At 36.4% G+C, this 22,879-nt stretch overlaps 1 protein-coding gene across 2 annotated transcripts in view; it reads right to left on the bottom strand.

The window, feature by feature from the left end:
- TRPC6 (transient receptor potential cation channel subfamily C member 6) overlaps positions 1–22,879 on the bottom strand; it is a 172,553-nt gene that overhangs the window by 18,433 nt on the left and 131,241 nt on the right. The window contains exons 6-9 of one of the 2 annotated variants that reach the window (XM_069079718.1): positions 18,049–18,276; positions 13,328–13,592; positions 10,604–10,799; positions 8,921–9,124 (exon numbers count right to left, since the gene is read on the bottom strand). In XM_069079718.1, the coding sequence (XP_068935819.1) occupies positions 8,921–9,124; positions 10,604–10,799; positions 13,328–13,592; positions 18,049–18,276 (893 nt within the window). The remainder of the gene's footprint in view (positions 1–8,920; positions 9,125–10,603; positions 10,800–13,327; positions 13,593–18,048; positions 18,277–22,879) is intronic. The other variant, XM_069079719.1, reaches the window with a different exon arrangement.

The following is a 22,879-nucleotide window of genomic DNA, read 5'->3' as shown; positions in this document are numbered from 1 at the left end:
ACAGGGAGAAAATTTGTAACTCAAAATCTTTTGGAAATAAATGTTGTAAACTAAAACTAAACATTTTTTTAAGAATATGACATGGTATATGTTTGTTGAATATACATACATATACATGTATGTATGTGTATATGTATGGAATTATAGGAATATGATGAAGAAAGCACAATAAAGAATATTTAGGTGAGGATGAATAGAAGAAATAGAAGCAATTATGTGCTATCATTCAATGAATGCATGACATAAAGATGAAATATGTCATAGTTATATTCAGGAAAATCATGACCAATACAACATAGTGATATTATATAGTCAACTATCAGATATCTGCTACCAGATGTCTGAATCAACCACCCATGGTGTCTCTCTAGCCTGAAATCACAGTAGTCGATAAATTTTAGACTTAGATTAATTAAAATTTATTTCCTCTAAAGGTGAAAGAACTGATAAAGTGAACTGTTATCCTGGGCCTCATTCTCATCTACAAGGGAATAATTGGTTGCTGAGGTGGAAATGGTAGAAAACTTGGATGAAAATGATCACTCTTTTAGTTTGCAAGATAGAGGAGAAGAAAATTGTTAGTAATCTGGCATCCACAATATGTTTTGAGAGAGAAGAATTCAAAACATTCAGAGTAAGGAAAGGTATGACCTTATCATCTAAAATTCCAGAAAATAAGTAGGATCAATAGGCATGGGATCTCTCAATAAGGAAACTTTGAAGATACAAATTATTCTGATGAGGGAAAAAAAGGACAGCTGTCTAAAGAGATAGATATGGAAGCATAGTGAATTCATGCCTAATTTTGAATTTATAGAGATGTATAGAAAATGGAAGCAAAGGAGGGGCAATGGAGGGTTACTACCAAAAAGGGAATTGACCAGTTAGAATCTTGCCAGTCAGAATGAAATGACCAGTGATAAATGAGGATATCAAAAATGTTTGTTTTTTTTTAAGCTATACTGGGGTACAAGAGGAAGAAGGGATAGGACGCTACTTGGATTAGGTGGCATAACAAAAAAAATGATCCATAAAAAGCAGGGTTACTGAAGGCTTATTTGCTTGTTGTTGTTTTTTCTATAAGGAAAATTGGCTGGAGAAATATCCAAAAAAATGGGTCAACAAGAAGCTGAATCTCAAGATAAATAAGAAACCAATTAACTGCATAAAATCTCAGATTATTAGAATAATTTATCTGACTGATTATTAAATTGCTTTCAATAATCTTTCAAAAAATTCCTGAAGGATTAGAAATTGTCAAATGTCATAGTTATTTTTTTAAAAAAAGAGAATAGAGTTGACTCTTCAAACTATTAGCCAATGAGTAAGACTTGAATTCCTGACAAAAATTTAGAACATATTATTACAGGAATTGTTGGTAGACACTTTAAAAGGAAATGCTAATCATTAAGAACTAATATGGCTTCACATGCAAAATAACCCCATTTCCTTTTTTGACAGGATTACTAGTCTGGTATTTTAAGTGAATACCATAAACATAGTATATCAAGATTTCAGCTGAAACTTGAAAGTCTCTCAGGATATCTTTGTGACAAGACAAAGTGGAATGACTATAGAGTTGGTGATTTCAACTAGATGGATGGGCTGTACTAGGCAGTGATACCTTACCACTGTATGTCTTCAAGGGGACTAGGTGACCATTTCAGTGTATTCTTGTAGAATTGATTCTTATCTAATAATAGGTCAGTCTATATAGTACCCAAGGCCATTTTTCTACTCTGAAGTTCTATGACCATCCTTTAATTCTTCTCCACTTGCTTTGACCATGAACAGATAAATTGATATGGGTTCTGATTTCTTCCTTAGATGGAACCTAGGTGGTATAATGGATAGAATGCTGTACTTGGACTTAGGAAAACCTGAGTTCAAATCCTGCCTTAGACACTTCTTATATATGTGAATGTGGGCAAGTCAATTAACCTCTGTCTGCCTCATTTTCTTTGTCCGTAAAATGGGGATAATAATAGCATTCCCCTCCCAGGGTTGTTGTAAGATTAAAATTAGATAATATTTGTAAAATGCTGTATAAATGCTAGACATTATTATTATGTGGAACATTCAGTAAGTTTATCTGATGAACATCACAAATTAGAGATAATAGTGTAAAGAATTTTGTGTTTTTCTTGAATAGCCATTATCAACAGAGTGCTTATTTACATTTTTTATTTTAATTTTTCAACTACTTAACTTCATTCATCAATATGCTTCTTTCTGGCATGAGGAAACTTATTTGTTTCCCACAAAGAAGATTATTCTAAATGTGTTATTGCTGAGAGAAAAAAAAAATGGTCAATTGAACCTTATCCTTCAAAACTCATTCAATGTCCAACATAATTTAAGCCCTTTATTTTCTGAAGAATTATTACTATTATTAGCATTTTATGTTTACTTTTAAATCTCATCTGGAAGAACTATTCTGTAGATTTCTTCCATGTACCAATTGATTTATTTCAAATTAACCTTTTCCCCAGATACATCAATTTGCATTTTAATTTATTTCATTCCTTAATTTTCTGTTTACATTTATATATTCCAATCTAATCCATTTAGGGCTAATTAGACTATTTGTCTCCTTTTCACTGCTATTAGTAACACTACCCAGTTTTGTATGGTTATATTTGTTCTTCCAGCTCATTAATATAAAAGACCAACTCTCTGATCTAGCCTGGAGTTTTTCTGGACATTTATTCACAGCTGCTCAAAGTTTGTATGTTCCCTTCCCGTAATTTCCTTTCTTTCTTCCCTTTCAGTAAATTGCTCATAGTATCCAAACCTTTTTGAAATATCTTCTATATTCATTATCTTTTAAAGTTAAAGGAATTCAAGCCTCAAAAGCACATCTGTCTCATCCTTCTAACAGAGCTTAATCTAATTCCTATTAAGCCACACTGCTGCAGAAAAGCCTCAGACTCTAGCCTTGAATGACACTAAGTATCTATACTTTAGGCGGGGGGGGGGGAAAGTTTTCAGGGACTGAGCCCATAAGCTCTTTCAATAGCCTGTTTAGTTCTTCATTGACATACAGCTACCTTAAATTTTTGTTTCTGGGTCCCTACTACTGGTTTTTGTATAAAGATAAAGAATCAAAATGGAGGCCATCTGGTGACTGTCCTCCATTTAACTCTTCACCTCCTTCATTCATCTGCTCTCATCCATCCATCCATCCAAAGAGTAAGCATCTGTGGTACCCCTATTGCTTACCTAGCATTGTGCAAAATTCTGAGGGAACATATAAGAAATGAAAGTGCCTGCCCTATAAACGTTACAATTAGAATAGAGAGGCCAAGCATGTTTATCAAACCACTAGAGAATTACTTGACCACTTGTCTTCCTGAAGTTCTCTCCTCTCCATGCCAAATAACTCCAATTCATGAGCTATTACAAAGATGCTCTGCTCAGGTATTTTAACACTTCTGGTGTCTGTCTTTGGAGGTGTTTCTTAAATTCTTCAAATCTTTCACGACGAAGGAAACTTGAGTGAATTAAATATATAGCACAGTGTTCTGAGAGGGATCTTAGCTAGTACAGTCTGTAGTTGGGAAAGTTATCTTATAGAAATTCATGATGGTATCATATACTTTGCTAGGAAAAAGGAATCACATCACATTCTTGCTTTCCAATTGACAAAATTTAGTTGGTTGTTAGAAAAAAAATGTTTAATTTGGTTTGTCTAGTCCTTAAGAATGTAGCTGATGATTTGTGATTTATTCACCACACCTTGCAAATAGAACCCACAAAAAAAAAGTTTATAGAATTAGAGACTGGGATGAATTTTTCTCCAATTTTTTTCTCAGTTATGTACCTTAAATAATTTATTTTGTTTTGTTTTTAATCCTCAAGCACCTCTATATCCTTCTTATAAAAATACAAGTACATTTGTTTTCCTTTACTTTGAGACACAGTCTTCTCTTCAGAATCCTGAATGCCACCATTTCAGGAGGCTCTCATCTCAAACTTTACTCAAATATGACCTTTCTAACCAGATGTACGAAATCCTAAATGAGGGCTCAAGTGGACATCTGCTCTTAGATTCTCCATTCAATTAGCTTAAAATACAAATGTCAATAATATGATGCAATTTCTATCAAAAGTGAAGTCAGGAAAAATAACAACAATAAAACTGAAGTCAGAAGACAGGAGACAACTAGGACCTGGAAATTAGGCTGACCCTTCAAGGCAAAACATTAGGACAGGAATAGCAGCAGCCACATGAGCAGTAGCTAGAAGTTCTAAGCCATAAGAACATCTGAGAAGGAAGGGAGGAAGAAAAGAAGCCTGCTATATTCTACGCACTGTGCTAAGCACTTTATAAATAGTATTATTTTACAATTGAGGAAACTGAGGCAGATGGAGATCAATTGATTTGTCCAGAGCTACACAGCTAGTCAGTTTTTTAGGCCATTTTTGAAATCAAGTCTCTCTGACTCCAGGCCCAGGCTTCTATCCACTTTGCCACTTGGCTATCTCTGTACCACCTAGTTGGCTCTACTGGACAAACCTACATTCAAGCAAGCAGGCAGTGTGGTCAAGATGAAAAGATCAAACCAAGGGAATTTGTGCCCAATTATATGACCAGAATCTCCAGGAATAACCGAACTACAAGTGAGAGAACCAAGGAAAGGACAAGGATGGTGGTGGAGAAGAATGAAGAAAATGAAGGAGGTGGGGCGGAGGGGGAAGGAAGACACAGGGTTGTGTTCACAAACAAGAATCCAGTTATTGGAAGCAGGGCATAAGGTCAACACAAGCCTTGAAATTTGTGACTTAATGCCAAAGAACGCAGCTATGGAACTGGTGTGATCGTCGGTTTGCCTGCCAAGAGGCTGAACTGGAACAGCAGCTGGGGTCTAATTGAGTCTAGTAACAAAGACTAGGAGTAGGGGCAGAATGCCCGGCCACTTCTTAGAGGCTTGATCCAAAATATATATGGCCCAACTGTTCAGGATGAACACTGATCCTAGTGTTTATGATTCCAACCACCTTCCCAGATGCCCTCTTTTTTGTTTCTTTGTTCACTGCTAAGTTATTTGTGCTGGCCAATAATGACTTATGTTTTTTTTATGGGGTTTTATGTGCAATTTAAAGAGCTTCCCTTGCAATACCCCTGTGAAGCAGGTAGTGCAAGATTTAATTCTGGAGAGGTGACTTAGTGAAGTGGAAAGAGAGCTTTATAAACCTGGAGCCAAGAGAAAGCTGGGCTCACGTACTGCTTCTGACACTACTTTCCATGGGAGTAGTCCACGGACCTCTCTGAGCCTCAGTAACAGGGTAATGGAACCTTCCTCATGAGGTTGCTGGAGGACAACATGAGATAATGCACACAAAGGGCTTTTCAAACATGTAAATGTTATAGAAATGGTAAGGACTATTATCCCCATTTTCTTTTATTTTTTTTTCCTTTTTTTCTTTTGGAGGGGGGAGGGCAGGTCAGTTAGGGTTAAGTGACTTGCCCAAGGTCACATGGCTAGTAAGTGTTAAGTGGCTGAGGCCAGATTTTAACACAGGTCCTCCTGACTCCAGGGGCCATGCTCTACACTGCACCACCTAGCTGCCCTATTCCCACTTTTTATATGAGGAAACTGAGACTTGTGCATGATCTCACAGTCAGTAAATGTCATAGTTGAGACTTGACCATGGAGCTCAGTGCTGGTTCTCAGATACAGGATTGCTTTCGAAGACAAATCATGTGGAAATTTCTTTCAGTTTCAGTTCACTCATTCTTCAGTTGTGTCCAGCTCTTTGTAACCCCATTTGGGTTTGTGGGGTTTTTTTTTGCTTTTTTTTGGCAAAGATACTGAAGTGGTTTGCCATTTCCATCTCTAGCTCACTTTAGAGATGAGGGAACTGAGGCAAATAGGGATAAGTGACTTGCCCAGGGTCACACAGTTAGTAAGCATCTGAGGTTGGATTTGAATTCAGGAACAAAAGTCTTCCTGACTCCTGGAACTCTAGTCACCGTGCCACCTAGATGCCCTGGTAAATTTTGAGATTCCTGTTATTCTAATCCTCGTTGTTGATCAATTCAATACACGCTTATCTCAGTCTGTAAGTAACGATTAGTTTCTTAAAACTTCTTTCCCATAATTTGCCTCCTGAAATAGTTTCATATCATGAGGAACTATCTTTAACTAAGAAGGCCTGATGATTTGTATGTCTTCATATTTTAAAAAATATATCTTTTACTTGTGTTTGACAAGTGATAATTTTGCAAAGTGTTCCTAATTTGATAAATTCACTCATTCATCTTTTAAAGAACAATTTTCTAATGAATTCAATTTCTTGGTCATTTGCAATTATTATGAAACTACCTTATCTCTAAGGCTCTCATGATGTATTTGAAAAGCATTCTTTAATTCCCCAGCAAGCTTTCATGAAACTAGCATATTCCTATTGGGTTTCTCCCTTTGCATTTCCTTGGCCACTTTGTGCATTGTCTTTTTTCAAAGAGAGAAATTGTGTATCTGAAATAGAAGGCAGCAAGCTTCCATTATGTGAGGAGACAGCAAGTAACTTCATGCCACTTGGCTTAAAAAAATTAAGTTTTTTTTAAATGACAGATCCAGGAGAATTCTCACAGGCAGCAAATACAGACTGTCCCAGCAGTCTTAATCTTTGATAATATAAAACTGTACTAAGACATTGGAACAACCTGTACTAGCAGAGTTATTGTCTTCAAGTAGATACTGAGCTGTCTTCAAAGCCAGGAATAGCTGGGTTTAAGCCCTGCCCCTTCCACACACCATGCTACACTGAACCAGTGGTTGAAGCTCTCTCCAATTCTGTCTGGGCAACTCTCTAAGACTGAGTGGCAGAGAAGACGATAACCTAAAGAGTTCATTTGGGAATTCCCCATACCAGTGGAATCACACCTCCATTTTTTAACCCTGTTTAAAGCTTTCACAGTGCTTTCATTGACAGTTTCATTTGAATCCCAGCTCTCAGAATTTCTGTGAGGTAGCATGCATGTGTGTATATAAATGTACATATAAATGTATATGCATACACATATGTCATATTTGTATATATCTATATCTCTATACATATATTTATATATTCATATATTCATATGTCTTTGGGCAAAATACCTAACTTCTTTATGCCTCAGATTCCTCAATTGGGGAGAAAAAATATGTGTTCATACATATACACACATGTGAACACACACACATGTGGGACATGTGTGTATTGTGTGTGCACATACATATGTATGTGCCCATTTTCCAGAAGAGGAACCTGAGGCAAAAATAAGTTAGGTATTTTGTTTCAAGTTACAGCAAGTGGCAATGATGGTCACTGGCTGGTGCTTATTCCAATAATGAGTACCAACTTCCCTTATATTCACCCAAAACAGAGAGGCAGCCAAATTACAAACCTAAAGCAAAATTTTCTAAATGTCAGGGATAACATAGGGATGAACTGCCTAGAAATTGGAAGGCACGTTTTTTGTTTTTGTTTTTACTGTCAGAGCCTTAAAAAGAGCGTGATTGCAGCATGGTTAAGAGAGGCCCTCTCTCTCTCTGTTTACCCCAAAATAGGTACAGAATGTTACCAGACCCTTGGAAGGGCATTTTTATTGCCTTTCTGATATCCATTTTCTCTTTGATAACAGGGACTGATCATCATATGGAATAAATTTGCTTCCACGGCTGTATTTTGCCCTCTTTCCCTCTCTAACCATTTTCCAGGAAGAAATGGAGAATCACAGTCTTAGAGTTGGAAGGACTCTTAGAAGTCATCTTTTCCAAATATCTACCTAAAGTAGGAGTATTTATAACAATATCTTTGTCAAAGGTCCACCAGCCTTGGTTTGTCCCTTGTGGTGATTTGAGAACTACACTTTATGGTAGTTTAAGAACATATTATCTTTTTTAACAGTTTTGAAACATCAGACTTGCATTTGGCATCACAACTTAGGAGCTGGAATGTTCATAGAGTATATTGGGTCTAATCCCTTTGCTGTTGCTGCTGCTGCTGTTTACACATGCAAAAACTGAGGCCAAGAGAGGTTAAATGGCCTGCTCAGGAACAAAGTTAGTAAGTGGATGAGGCTAGATTTGAAATCAAATTTTCCTGCCACTTAACTCACATGCTTTACATAAGATGCAATGCCCCCTCTCAAGTTTCCCTGACTTGCTCAAAGTCACTGAAATAAGATTTAATCTTAAATCCTTTGACTTCTGAGAAAGGGCTTTCTTCATATCACCTTTCTAGCTTTTGGGCATTTAAAGCATGTCTAAAGCACTGGACTTAGAGGCAGGAAGAGCTGGGGACAAATTCTGCTTTAGACACTTACTAGCTACACAATCTAAAAGTAACCTAACCATTCTGAACTTCAGTTCCCTCACCTGCAAAATGAGTAGAAGAAGAACTGTATTGTGATGATCTCAGAGACCCCTTCCAGACCTAAATTTATGATCCCATGAAAACTTTTTTCATTTTCACACATACTACTGCCAAACTAGGCCTCCCATACCTGGGACTTATGGTACTGATTTTTTAACCTTTTATTATAAAAGCAAATTAACTAATAGTCTCACTTTTCACATGTAGTAGAGCAGACTGCCTCAGTTATGTGAGTAGAAATGATACAGAGAGAGTGACTTGTCTATTACAATATAGTAAGAATCAATCTTGCAACATCTTTTATCCAATATATACACAATATAACATCTCACCTTTGTAAGTTATATTTCATTCATTGGCCATTTCTTTCTTTTAAACTGAAAAAATGCCTATTTTTCTCAGTTGACACATGCATATCTTAGCAAAGAAGCTACTTATAGTTGGAACATAGATGATAACTTGGTCATATTACAGTCTTTTCGTGGACTATGGTAATTAAAGCTAAATGCCTTTGAAGCATGTAGAATTATTTTTCAGTAGAATCAAGTTGAATTACCTTGTTCATCTCTGCATCTTCCTCAAACCCTTTTTTGTTACCCCAAAACAGCTCAGAAATCCATTTTTTAAGTTTGAGTAAGAGATAGAACAGGGACTTTGGACTTGGCACCAGGTTGAAGGGAACAGGGAGTGTTCGTCCCTCTTCAAAGTAAGAAAACCAAAGTTTAGCCCTTGCAAACTTCCACTCCACATCAGCATCGTCCTATAAAACATAATGTAGTTTTGCAAGGAAATTTACTCACAGGACTATTGACAGTTCTACCAGTAATTTCCATTTGAATTAATCCCTTGCAAAATAAAAACAATGTAAGAAACCCTTTCTTGCTCCCTTAAAACATGTAAGAAAATGTATTGTATTTCTAAAGTATTTATATGATACATATAAGTTTTCAGCCTGTTATTCTTGTAAACAAACACAGGAGCATTTTTCTAGAGCTTTCAACTGGAGCACGAGTAATATTGGAGGAATATCGCAGTCAACATCAGGCCATGAAGGTGTTAGATGGAAGGCCTTTAGTTTCTACTTGTTAATCAGGGGATCTTGTCTAAGATTTATGCCCTAACATTATGAAATGACATTTTATATATAGTTGAAGAACTTCAAAACTAGACTTCCCGTACAAAAAAAAAAAAATTAAAACCCTAAACAATGCTATAATGTTTTGTGTTAGCAAAATAGCTATGTAGTCATAGGCTTTTGCAATATTTTAATAATGTATCCTTCCTTTCTTTGCCTCCATATTTAAACTGTTGCTAACTCCTTTATAGTCTAACTCTGTAATATTTCTTTGATCCATCACCTTCTGAGTAGACTGTTGCAGTAACTTATAAGACTTGGGTCCTTCACTCAGATCTGTCTTATATGGCACTATCAAGTTATCTTACTAATACACAGCTCTTATTATATTATTCCACTACTAAAAAATCTTAATGGCTTCCCATTACCTACTGAATAATGACCAAACTCATTATCTAAATATTTAAAGCCATCTACAATTTGCCTCCAAACTACCTTTCAAGTACTGCCTCCCCATTACTTCCTTCCCCACACTCTCTTCTTCCATCAAATAGAACTCCTTGCTATTCCCTGAATTTCTCCCATCCTTTCCTGACCCAATCTAGCACTTTCTCATCCTGTCCCTTGTGTCTGGGATGCATCTACCTGTTGGAATATTATTTACCCTTCAAGATCCAATGAAAACTCTGTCTCCTTCATAATTTTTCCTCATTCCTCCAAAGAGTCCTCATTCTGCAACTCTTGTCAATATTTTATTTTTACCTTTTTCCTGTACTTATTTTCTAAGTGTATTTTAAAGATTTGAGTAAATATCTTCTCCCACTAGATTATTAGTGTCTTGAGAACAAGGACTGTATCTTACTTATCTTTGCATTGCTCTCCACAAGAAAACCTAGTGCTTAATCAAATTTAACTAAACAACAAAAACAAAACAAATGTATCTATTTTCTTTACCCCTAACCTCCTAACTCTCTCATTTTGTATATCTGTTAATCAGTTGATATACAGTAGGTTTTCAGGTTCATGGTTCCAATCATGGTTCCAAACAATCAAATAAATCCAATGGAAAAATAAATTTGTTTGTTTGTTTTAAACCAAAGTGGTTAGTGCATGTAGACACCAGCTTAATTAAGACAAAAAAAGGTCTTCAAGTGATAATTTTACCTCAATTTCCTGAAATGAGTTGTTGATCATTGCAATGAGCATATTTAGCAAAACAATGACCATGGTCACATTATAGACTCCATAAAGAACATAGCCAGTATTCTCAATGAATTTGTGGTTAGAGTTTATGACGACGGATTTCACTTCAGAGAGTCCAAATATAGCCCAGAACAATGTCTTAAAGCTTTCTTCAACTCTGAAAAAGAATCAAAAAATAAAAATTACTACAGATGACAATGGCATTCAAGATAGCATAAGCAGTTACTAATAGTTTTCCTTTGATAGTAGCTGGATGATATGAGAACATACATTTAATTCTATACAACAGATATTTAAGTACCTTTTCTGTACCAGTCCCTATGCTAGGTGTTAAGCATGGATACAGAGACAAATAAAATATAACTTGATGTCAAAGAACTTACATTCTACTGGAGAAATACAATTTGTACACAGTGAAGTAAATTTAAACTATATATGAAATAATGACAAGAAGGAGAGAGCACTGACAATTGGGTATGGGGATTGGGGGAAGGGCGGGACTTGCTGTGGGAGGCAGCATCTGAGCTGCTCTTTGAACAAATTTAGAAATTTGACTGAGCAGAGGTGAGGAGTGAGTGCATTCCAAATGTGGGAAAATCACCTGTGCAAAGATGGGAAAGAAAGAAATGCTAACAACCAGTTCAACTCAAAAAAAGAGAGTGTATAAAAAGGGGAATAATATGGAACAAAATTGGAAAAATAAGTGGAAACTATAGTGTGGATGGTTTTAAATGCCAGTTTGAGGGTTTTGTATTTGCCTAGAGGAAATAGGAAACCACCCAAGATTCATTGGTTTCAAGGGACCATTTTTCATCTTTGTACCTGTAGGGTGTTTTGTACACAGTAGGCATTTGATAAAAATATATTGTTGAATTTATTATAGTTAGAAGATCTTGGTTTGAATTTGGCTTCCTTTGCTTATTAGCAATGATCTTGGGCAAGTCACTTTCTAGGCTTTAATTTTTTCATCAATTTACTATATTAAATTAAATTAATTTAATTTTTAATTTTATTTGAGTTGGGCTAGGTGATCTCCAAGGTCTCTTCAAGTTTTAAATCCCATGATTTCATCTTTTCCAGAAATGCTTTGCTATTTAGCTGTGTCCTTAGGATAGGTTTAACTTCAAAAAATCTTTACTTCAGAATCACTATTAGCATTTTGATAATGCCTGTTCAATAAAGTTACAATGAAGTAAGAATTCTTAATTTTGTGTCTTGAATACATTTAACAATCATAAAAAGTCTATGAACCCCTTCTATGTATATTTTTTTAATTAACAATCAAAGGAGATAACTAAATTTCAGTTAGAGATTAGTGAAAATAGAGGTACCATTTTTTCCCATACAAGTTCACAGATCCCCAATATCTATCCACAGAAATCTTAGGGGGTCTGTGAACTCCAAGTTAAGAAGCCATGTACTAAACAATGACATTTCTGTAAGTTTGTTCCTGAGATTTAGGGATTTCCTTCCAGGTTATATTTACCTATTTACATTCAATCACCTCAAGTAGAATTGATGATAAGAAAAATGTCAGAGATTAATGAACCCTTGAGCTGGGTTTGAGGATATATGCCTTGGCTATAATTAGTAATTAAAGCTAATTTTGCCTATATTCATGCATCTAGTTACTACAGAGTATTTTTTCCTAACAAGGAACTATTTGATTTTTTTCACTTTTTGCTTTTCATCATTAAATCCAACATGATATTTGAATAATGCATTAAAAGATAATTTATTTTAACCATTACTCCAATTGTCTTATTTCTTCATATTTATTTCATTCATTTATTTTTCATTATGATGTGGAAATTCTTAGAAGCTATGCCAATAGAAAACCAGTTTTGGCAAATTTTGTTAACATGGAAAGACTTATGAATATGGGTCTGCTGTTGGACTGTGCACCTCTCATCCAAAAACCAGGTTAGTTATGTTGAATGGGGCTCATATTTCTTTTTATTTATTTATTTAATTTTTACCACAGCAATGAAAGAATATCACATAGAAAGGAAGGACTACTGTCCACATGAGTGAAGGAGTCATCTTTTATAATAGAATCACACATATTTAAGAGTTTGACTTTTGTGAGGTACAAATACTCCCATACCCCATGCATACTGATGGGTCATCTCGAAGAGGAACAGAAGTATATGGATATAAATATATAAATATGTGTGTATGTTTATATGTATATACACACACATATAGGAAAAGGACAAACTCCCAAACTAGTTTATCATTGGCTTCCATGTCTATATGGATCAATTTAAAATTAGAGTGTGTTAGGGCTGGAAGGGACCTCAAAGATCATCTAATCCAAACCTCTCTTTCCAGAGGTGAAGAAACAAGGAAGCAGAGAACTTGATTTTGCCAACATTTTTGTCACCACATACTTCATTGACTAAGTATACAAATGTTTGTTAAACTATATATTTAAATTAGGATCATAGGATCATGAATTTAAAGATTGAAAGGATATTGGAAGTCATCAAGCCCAACTCACTCATTTTACAGATGAGGAGACTGAGACCAGAGGAGTTAAGTGCATAGTACAGGGTCATACATAGTTATTAAGTAACTGAGGTAGGATTTGAACCCAAATCCTTCTAATTACAAATCTAATATTCTATTTCCTACACCAAACAATGAAACAAAACAAAAATTCCACAGTTATGTAGTACTTACGTTGTGAAGGCTTCATTTTGCTTTGCTCCATGGTAATAGGAATACAGATTAAACATCCCTATCATGAAAGCCACAAATACCATGATGAATATAACCATGAATTTGAAGATGTCTTTTACGGTCCTTCCCAAGGATATTTGTAGAGGCCCAAAGCTTTCATTAGCTGGTAAGATGTAGGCAATTCTAGAGAAACTTAAAACTACAGCAATAGCATATAGGCCTTCAGATATGATTTGAGGATCAGATGGGTCCCATTTTATCCTGGCTAGGAAAAGAACAATAGATTTGATGAATAGGTTGAAGCTGTTTAAATGGGCCTAACCCTTCTCTGTGAGATGTGTATGTGTTTGTGCGTGTCTGTGAACATATGTGTGTGTGACAGACACATAAAGTAAAATCCTACCTTATCTTAATTTTGGATCAAGTTCAGAGAAAATATACACTTCCGTGGGAAGAAAGGAGATAGGAACTTTATCCAAAAGCTTAAATGAATAATGGTTTACCCAACGATTTTATTGCCTGATGCTGCTTATTTCTTATCTCCTCTGCTGTGAATAATAAAATAATGTCTACATTGCTTAATTCTTTGCAAAGCACTTTCTTCACAATAAACTCACAATTTAGGTAGTTCAAGTAGCATTATCCCCACTTTACAGATGGAGAAACTAGGGCTGAAAGGGGTTAAGTGACTTGGTTATGGCTACAAAGCTAGTAAATGTCAGGGCCAGGAATCCTAGAAATGGAAGTTACATGAAAAGTCATCCAGTTCAACACCTACATGAAAGATGAGCTCTCTCTACAACATAAAAGATGAGAAGTCATCCAGCAGCCACTGAAAGACCAGCACCAAGGGACTCATCTCTATATGAAACAATTCATTCCATTATTTGTCAGCTCTAATCATTAGGAAATCCTTATTAATGTTCAGGCAAAATCTGTTTTCCTTTGACTTCTGGCCATTAGTCCTAATTTTACATTCTGTGGCCAAGCAGCACATAAGTTTTATTTTCCATATAACAAACCTTCAAATAGTTGAAGATCACAGTCAAGTGTTCTCTTCTCCAGGCTAAACATCACTAGTTCTTTCAACCTAATCTCATGTATCATGATTTTGAGTTTCCTCATTATTATCTGTAAAATGAATGAAGAGGTTGGAATAGATAACCTGGTCATGGAGGACCCTTCCAGCTTTAAACCTATGACCTTATGATCCTATATCCTTGTCACCCTGCTTTAGAACACTCATTTGCCATTGTTCAGTACTAAACATGTTATTCCAGTTATGGTCTGATTAGGGCAAATTATAAAAGGGCATCACATTGCACATTTGAGGCACCATAATTCTTATTCATGAAGCCTAAGACCCAATTCAATTTTTGGTTGCCACCTCACATCTTTGCATAGTATTGATGTTGCAGCCCATGAAAAGTCATAGCTCTTTTCTTAAGGAATAGATATTTAGTCTTGTCTTTCTCTTATACTTTGACAATTTTTTTATCTAGGTGTAGCACTTTACAAGTGCTCCAATTAAATTTCATCTTATTAGCTTTGCACCATCATTCCAACTTTGTGAGATATATTTGGATACTGATTGTGTCCTCTAATTTATTGACTCTTCTCATCTTTTTGTCATCTTGATAAGCAGTCCAAGCAACAGCATTTTTAGCTAATCGATAGATAAAAATGCTGGTTCCCAAAGCTCCGTGGCTTACTTTACAAATACTTCTTTCTAGATTGACAATCTAGGTGTTTGACCTTGACATAGTGCCCCCCAGACAGCAAGACTTCTTGTTACCTCAAGTTTTAATTCTTTGTGACTGCCCTCACCACTTTCTTTTCAACCAAGTGCCCAATTCACTTCCCACTTAGTTCTTCCTGACTCAAAGCCTCTAATTCTGACTATTTACATCCTATTTTTCCCAGATTTAATAATGACATGGAAAGGATGAACCAGATGTTAGAACAATCCTTTCCTGCTTCCTTGGATTCCAGAAAGGTTTTTCTTTACAATTCTTATATAACAATTCGTATAGAACAATTAATTCTTTACAATTCGTATATAACAATTAATACTCCATCCAATAAGTCCAGTATAACTATGATAATTATTGGTTTTACATCATTCTGATATCACATTAAACATAAGAATCTTAAATCTAGGATTATAAAAGACAACAGTTTCCTCACTGATATCCACTATGACCAAGTAGTACAATCATCTGAACCCAGAATACATCAACCTGATTCACCAGCTTAAGAAGACCAAGTAAGTCTGCCAAAGTCCCCACCATCGTCAAAACAAGTAGACCAAGGGGCAGCTTGGTGGTGCAGTGAATAGAGTACAGCCCTGGAGTCAGGAGGACCTGGGTTCAAATTTGGCCTCAGACATTTGACACTTAGTAGCTGTATGACCTTGGGCAAGTCATTTAACCCCAATTGCCTTGCCTTCCTCCTTCCAAAAAAATGTAGACCAAAACTACCAAGTGAAACCCCTATTTTACAGAAAAATGTTTAGCTTCCATTTGGGTACTATAAGATCATTCATCAAATAGTCTTGACTACAGCTCTTTTTCCCATTATTTGTAACATTACTCACATCACTTAAAAGTTGTTACCTTCATATATCAACCAAACATCACCTCAAACAAAGCAAAGACCTCTTCTGACTAAGTCGCTGTTCCTCTTTCTCCACTATAATAACAAGGTCAAACCAGAGTACAATGTCTGATGGATCTTCAAATTTGAGTCCAGAAAGCCAATCTTGACAATTATGCTCTCTCTGCATTCCAAGAAACATTCCACTAACACCTATGTTGTGGTGTCCCTACCGACACTCTACCAAGGATGGAAGGGGTTTCAGAAGACACTGGTTTTTGTATAGCTTTTTCCTGGGTCTGAAAGCATCTCTCAGTCCCAGAGCCCCATTTACTTGTTTACTGCTTCCATGGTTTGTCTATCCTGCCTTCAGCCCTCTGGGATAAAACCTCTGTCTATACGCTAGACAGGAAAAAAAAATAAATGATCAGTTAGGGTCTTATGCATGTGTGATAGGAAATGTGTGCTTCTGGGGACTATTGATCCTTCCATTTGCCCTAATGGTGTATCTTTTGCTCCCAACTTCGACTTTTAGGATAAGAGAATCTAAGACACCACATAGTAGAACTCTTTTGTACCTTTTATGATGTGCTCAGACAGGAGTCCTTGGCTACCAACACTTGTGTCCTCTATCAGAAGTTCCTTTTCTATTTGAATCTATTTGAATCAAAGTCCTGCTATCCTACTAACCTGAAAGGAATATCCACCTTCTACTAAGCCTTAAGTCTGCCCAAGTACCCACCATCGTCAAAACAAGTCTCTATGCAGCCAGTTCCCACTCTGCCTATCACAACAGCAGTAAATAATAGTCAAGTGGACAAGAATAGAGAAGATTAAAGGGAACTGAACCCTCAGAAAATTTTTGGACAAAGAATTTGATCAAGTAAGAGTAAAAGATGAGGGAAATGTGAGAAAATGCTGTGCTAAAGAGAAAGATAGAGGGTTGATTTTTTTGCAATGAAAAGCTTCCCAATAAATTATAGCTATCTGAAAGGTACATAGGCTAACTTGGGAAGAGACTGGCTACTCTTCTTTGGGAATCTTCAAGCATGAATGACCAATTAGTCAGGTGTGTTGTAGAGGGAATTATTGGTCAAATATGTATGAGAGCAGCTAAGTGGCATAGTAGATAAAATGCCAGGCCTGGAATAAGAAAGTCTCCTCTTCCTGAGTTCAAATTGGGCCTCAGACACTGTGTGACCCTGGGCAAGTCACATAACCCTGTTTGCCTCAGTTTTCTTATCTATAAAATGAGCTGGAAAAGGAAATGGCAAACCACTCAAGTACCTTTGCCAAGAAAAGCCCAAACAGGGTCACAAAGAGTCAGACACAACTGAAAAACAACTGAACAAAAAAAATTGCATTTGTTGGACTCTTAGGTTCATTTGAACTCTGTTTTGCAGAATACTGGGCCTAATGATATTGTACTTTGGCCAAAGAGATTGAGAAACACTGATTTTAGAAGTGTCTCAAAAAATTACATAAAGTAAATAATCATAGGAGGCAGCATGGCAGCAGAAGGCAAGACTTGAATTCAAGTTCTTTCTTCTTACACATTACAGATGTGTGTCCTTGAACAAATCACAACATCTCAGTGCCCTCAAAACTCACTGAGACTATAAGTTACAGAAGAATTGCTGATCTACTTTAGTGGAGAGAATTCCCACACTGGAAATTTTCTAACTAAAAAAAAACCACAGGTACTCTCCTCCCCACCCCTAAATCAAGAAGAAAAACAACCCTAGAAGGACTAGAATTTAATAATCTCTCAAAGGACCAAGTTACATCCATTGAGGCAGTGGATTTTTTTTTGTTATAAATTAGGCAAAGAAAATAAAGTAGGATGAAAAGTACATTTCAAAGTAAATTTCATAATATCATTTGCATCTATTGATATACTTAATGATAGAGAGCCTAATTAATAGATATGCTGTGACCAGCTAGACTTAACCAGGTTTAACCCTACCAATTTGGATTTTGTCTATTAGAGGAGGCAACCCCCGTGAAATTCACAGCAGAAAAAGACAGACAATTATACCAATTCATTAGCATTTGAAAAGGTAAATATCAGACAGGAATATTTTGCATTCATCTGGACTACCATTAATTTGGTAGCATAAACTCACCCAGAGTGTAGTACTTCACATTGTCTCCCACAGAGGTCAAGTCTTTCAACGTGTCATTTGCATCCACGATGCTCTGGGCTTTGGAAGCATGCCAAAAGGCCATGAACCTAGCAATAAAAGATGCTGCAAAGATGGCCAACATACCAAAATCCAGCATGTTCCATAGCTCAAACAAATATTCCTTGGGACCTTGGGACCAAATTTCTTTACATTCAGCCCATATCATTCCTGTGCATAAAAAGGGAGAAAAGACAAGTTTACATTTTTAAAAGTGTACATAGTCTCTTTAATGTTGCTGGTAGGGTGAAGCTTTTTTGGTTATCAGAGCACTTCAGTGAATATTTTGTTTTTCTCAAATCATCCTCAGAGCAGAAAAAATATTTTTGACCTAAAATTGAATTTATTCAAGCTTGGAAACAAAAACTAAAAACTAAGGAAATTGCTTATTATCTTCCCTTATCGATAGAAGAAGGCTCTAAAAGAATCCTTAGAGTTCATCAAGTTCAACCTTTTCACTTTATACTTAAGAAAAATTCCTCAACTGAGAGGAAATGTCCAGCCACAAACCACATAGATAGGAATTAGAAGAGGCAGCTTTTGAAGCTGGATCCTCTGACTCTAGCTAGGTAGCACAGTGAATAGAGTGCCAAGCCTGAAATCAGGAAGCCTCATGTTCCTGAGTTCAAATCTGACTTCAGACACTTACTAGCTGTGTCACCCTGGGCAAGTCATTTAAACCTGCTTGCCCCAGATTCCTCAGCTAGAAGGTGGAGAAGGAAATGGCAAAATACTCCAATATCTTTGCCAGGAAAATCCCAAATAGGGCCATAAATATTCGGAAATGTCTGAAAACAACTAAATAATAACAACCTCCAATGCCACATTCAGTGCTTGGTATACTAAATCACATGTTTAGGACCTGAAAAATGGGGGGCAACTTTCTTTTATCTGGGTTTTGAGAATTACCCTCAAAGATGAGCTAGAGTGTATGTCTATTCCCAAAGAGAGAAAATCTTAGTTATAAGGAACCCTACATGTTATCTAGTCCAATCTCCCATCAAATTCAGGAATCATACATACAATTCTCTGAACATGTGTTCATTTTGCCTCAGCTTGGAGTGTTCTAGGTGTAGGAAGTTCATTATTTCACATTATTTCTTCTACTGCTAGAACTCTGTAACTCTAATTGCTTTAGAAAAAAAAATACTCCTCCACATGACAGACCTCTGATTATTTGAAGACAGAGATCCTGACCTCCTCTAAGTTTTTCCTCAGACTAATATCCTTTATTGCATGTTCTTTAGTTAATCAATGTCCTTCTTAGAGTGTAGTTCCCTATAACTGAACACAACATTTTAAATGTGTTTTGGCCTTTGCTAAGGTTATAAGCATTATTAACTCTCTTGTTCTGGACACTATGCTTTCTAACGCATGTTATTAAAACCTACATCATGGTGTTGGCTAATATGGAGTATGATTCATATTTTGAAAAACAATAAACCTCCCTCTATTCTGTATTTGCAACATTTATTTCATACCATTGATGAGTCTTTACATTTATCCTTGTTAAAGTTTGCTTTCATAGTTTGGGATATTTCCATTTATTTAATTCACTTTTCATTTGAATTCTTCTGTACAGTCCATAAATCATTTTTTATGTTTTTAAGCATTATGCTATTCACAGATTCTATGTGTATTCCTTCTATATGCAAATGTTCATTTCAAATCAATAAAAGTTATTTCAGTCCTTGATGTTTAAAATGTACTATTGTACACACTGTTGGTAAAAATTGGGTTATAGATCTGACAATCATCTGCATAGAGATGATAATTGAACCCATGGTAACTGACAAAATCTCCAAATGACAAGGCATAGAGAGAAAAGATAGTGTCTAGAACAGTGCCTAGGACAAAGAACCTTGGAGTATACCCATGGCATGTCATGGATGATTATTTTGCAAAAGAGATTGAAGAGTTATCAGACATATGGAAGGAGAATCAGGATAAGACCAATGTCATGAAAAGCCAAAAAGAGGATAGGGGGATAAATAAGGTAAATGCTGCATAGAGGTCAAAAAGGATGAGTATTAAGAAGTCAGAAGTCATTAGTTTTGGTAATCAAGAATCATTGATAACTTCCTGTTAAGTGATACTATTAGGAGCCAAATTGCTGAGGGTGTAGGCATTTGGAAACAAAGTTTAGATAGCTTTTTTCAGGTAATTTGAATGAGACAGGGAGGAGAGATACGGGATAGAAGCTAGCAGGGATGGTGGGTTCTAGTGAGGATGTTGTAGCAGAAAAGAAAATGGTAGGTAGTTACTAAGGAGTAGAGAGAAAAAAATGAAGTTCTGTAAGGTTAGGATTGAAATAACCCCATCCTACTTACCATGGGATATATTTATCAGGTGAAAACACATTTCTATAGTTAATTGTCTTGTGCACTAGTTATGAAGGGGACAATACCTGTCTAAGAAGTCTAATAAGATTGGCTGAGGTACTTGGTCACACTCCTTAGAGCCTATGTAAAACTAGTGGAGATTTTAAAGAGATAGTAGACAAAGTTCTTTATGGCCTCCTGAATTACTACTGGGAACCCTCAGAGCTGTAGACATATAGGCTACTCCCAAGAAATTCTGTGACCTCCAGTGCTTGCAACCTTAGAGACTGCTAAAAGTGGATACTCCATCCAAGCCTAATCCACCAGTGATATTGTTATCATTATTTTTGCTTGAGCTTAAATGTTTTTTATCTTATTCTGAAGCCAAAAATCTCCTTACTTTTGTGTGTTCTCTGCTCTATTCTATTCTGTAGAACTTCCTTAATTTCTACTTATTTTTTTTTTAAAAGCAATCGGGGGTAAGTAACTTGCTCAAGGTTACACGGCCAGGTGTTTCTGGGTGGGTGCTAAGTGTCTGAGCCTGGGATTCAATCTCCAGGTCATCCCAACACTAGAGCCAGTGCTCTTACTCGCTGTGCTACCTGGCCAACCCAATTTCTACTTATTTTTGATAAAGAGATGTATTGTCTATTTAAGATGGTCTTGTGTGCAACCAGGGTTTGGTGAGAGGAAGCTAAGCTAGACGTGGCAAGTTAAGTACTACCTTAACTTAAAGTTGAAGTTAGGTAACCTCCCCTAACTTAGGCAACCCCCATGGACCTCCCTCTTGGTAACAGGGAAGGGAAGGAGCAAGCACCCATTCACAGTCATCCTTTTGTTCCCCACAAAGGGTAGAAATGTATAGTCTCCTTGGAAGAAGGGAAGAAAAATTCTCGATAAGATATCTATCCATACCACTAGAGATGTATCCATGGATACATATCCATGGATGTTAAGCCATATATATTACACAGCTATTATCCACATATATCTTACATTTGAGGACTTGTCTCCAGGTAAATGTTTGCACTAAATACTCTTGACTATTTCTCTTGCAAGAAATTTTGTTTTCTTTTTCTCTTTTCTTTTAAAAAGCACTAGAAAAGGGGTGGCTAGGTGGCGCAGTGAATAGAGCACTGGCCCTGGAGTCAGGAGGACCTGGGTTGGGATCCGGCCTCAGACACTTAAGACAAAAACTCGCTGTGTGACCTTGGATAAGTCACATGACCCCAATTGCCCTCCAAAAAAAAAAGCAAAAAAGGTTCTGGAATTCCCAGATTAAGGAGAGAATATTACAAGTAGCCAGGAAGAAACAATTTGAATATTGTGGAAACACAATCAGGATAACCCAGGATCTGGCAGCTTCTACATTAATATGGTCATTCAGTGGAACAGAGGACTTTCAAGCATTCTTGCTGAAAAAAACAGTTGAACAGAAAATTTGACATTCAGATACAAAAAGCAAGAGAAGCATGAGAAGGTAAACAGGGAAAAGAAATCATAACGAACTTATCAAAGTTGAGCTATTAACATTCCTACATGGAAAAACAATAATTGTAACTTATGAAACTTTTCTCAGTAGTTGAAGGGAATATATATATATGTATATGTATGTATGTATGTATATGAGGGTATATGGGCACATGAATACATATGTGAATGTGTGTATATATGTTTACAGGTATACATAGATAGAGGGCACAGGACCAATTTAACAGGAAGGGATGATACTTAAAAGGTGAAATTAAGAGGTGAGAGAGGAATATAATGAGAGGAGATGGGGAGAGACAGAATGGGGTAAATCTCATATCGAAGAGGCAAGGGAAAATGGTTACGATGGAGGGGAAGAATAGGAAGGCAAAAGGAAATAGGTCAACCTTATTCCTATTGAATTTGGCTTGAGGAGGGAATGAAATACACACTAAATAGGGTATCTCACCCTCCAGGAGAGTAGGGGGGGGAAGGGGATGAGAGGGTGGATGATGGAAGGGAGGGAAGGCTGGGGGGGAGGGAAGTTGGAAGCACCCACTTTTGAAAAGACATGGGATCAAAGCCGAGAATAGAACAAGTGGGAGGTGGGATAGGAGGCAGGGAAATGTAGTCAGTCTTTTACGATATATCTACTATGTTATTGTTTTGCATTAGCCACAGGTACAACCTATACTTAACTTCTTATTTTTCCAGTAAGGGTGGGTGACAAGGGAGGAAGGGAATGAACTGGAATTCAAAGTCTTAAAATCAAATATTCATATATATATATACTATTATTAATACTATTTTACATGTAATTGGGAAATAAGATATACAGGCACTGGGACATAGAGATCCACTGGAAAAGTCAAAAGGGATGGGAGAAAATATGGGAGAGAGCAGATTGGAGGAGAGGATATCCTGTGGGACTGCTCTTTTGGGGCGGTGGGTAGGGGAAAAACGGGGAGAAAAATTGTAACTCA

Source organism: Petaurus breviceps, unplaced genomic scaffold (assembly GCF_028583685.1).
Source record: "Petaurus breviceps papuanus isolate PSGF00001 unplaced genomic scaffold, PetGlider_PUasm1.0 91133, whole genome shotgun sequence".
NCBI lineage: Eukaryota > Metazoa > Chordata > Mammalia > Diprotodontia > Petauridae > Petaurus > Petaurus breviceps.
This window is presented reverse-complemented; position numbering and strand designations above follow the sequence as displayed.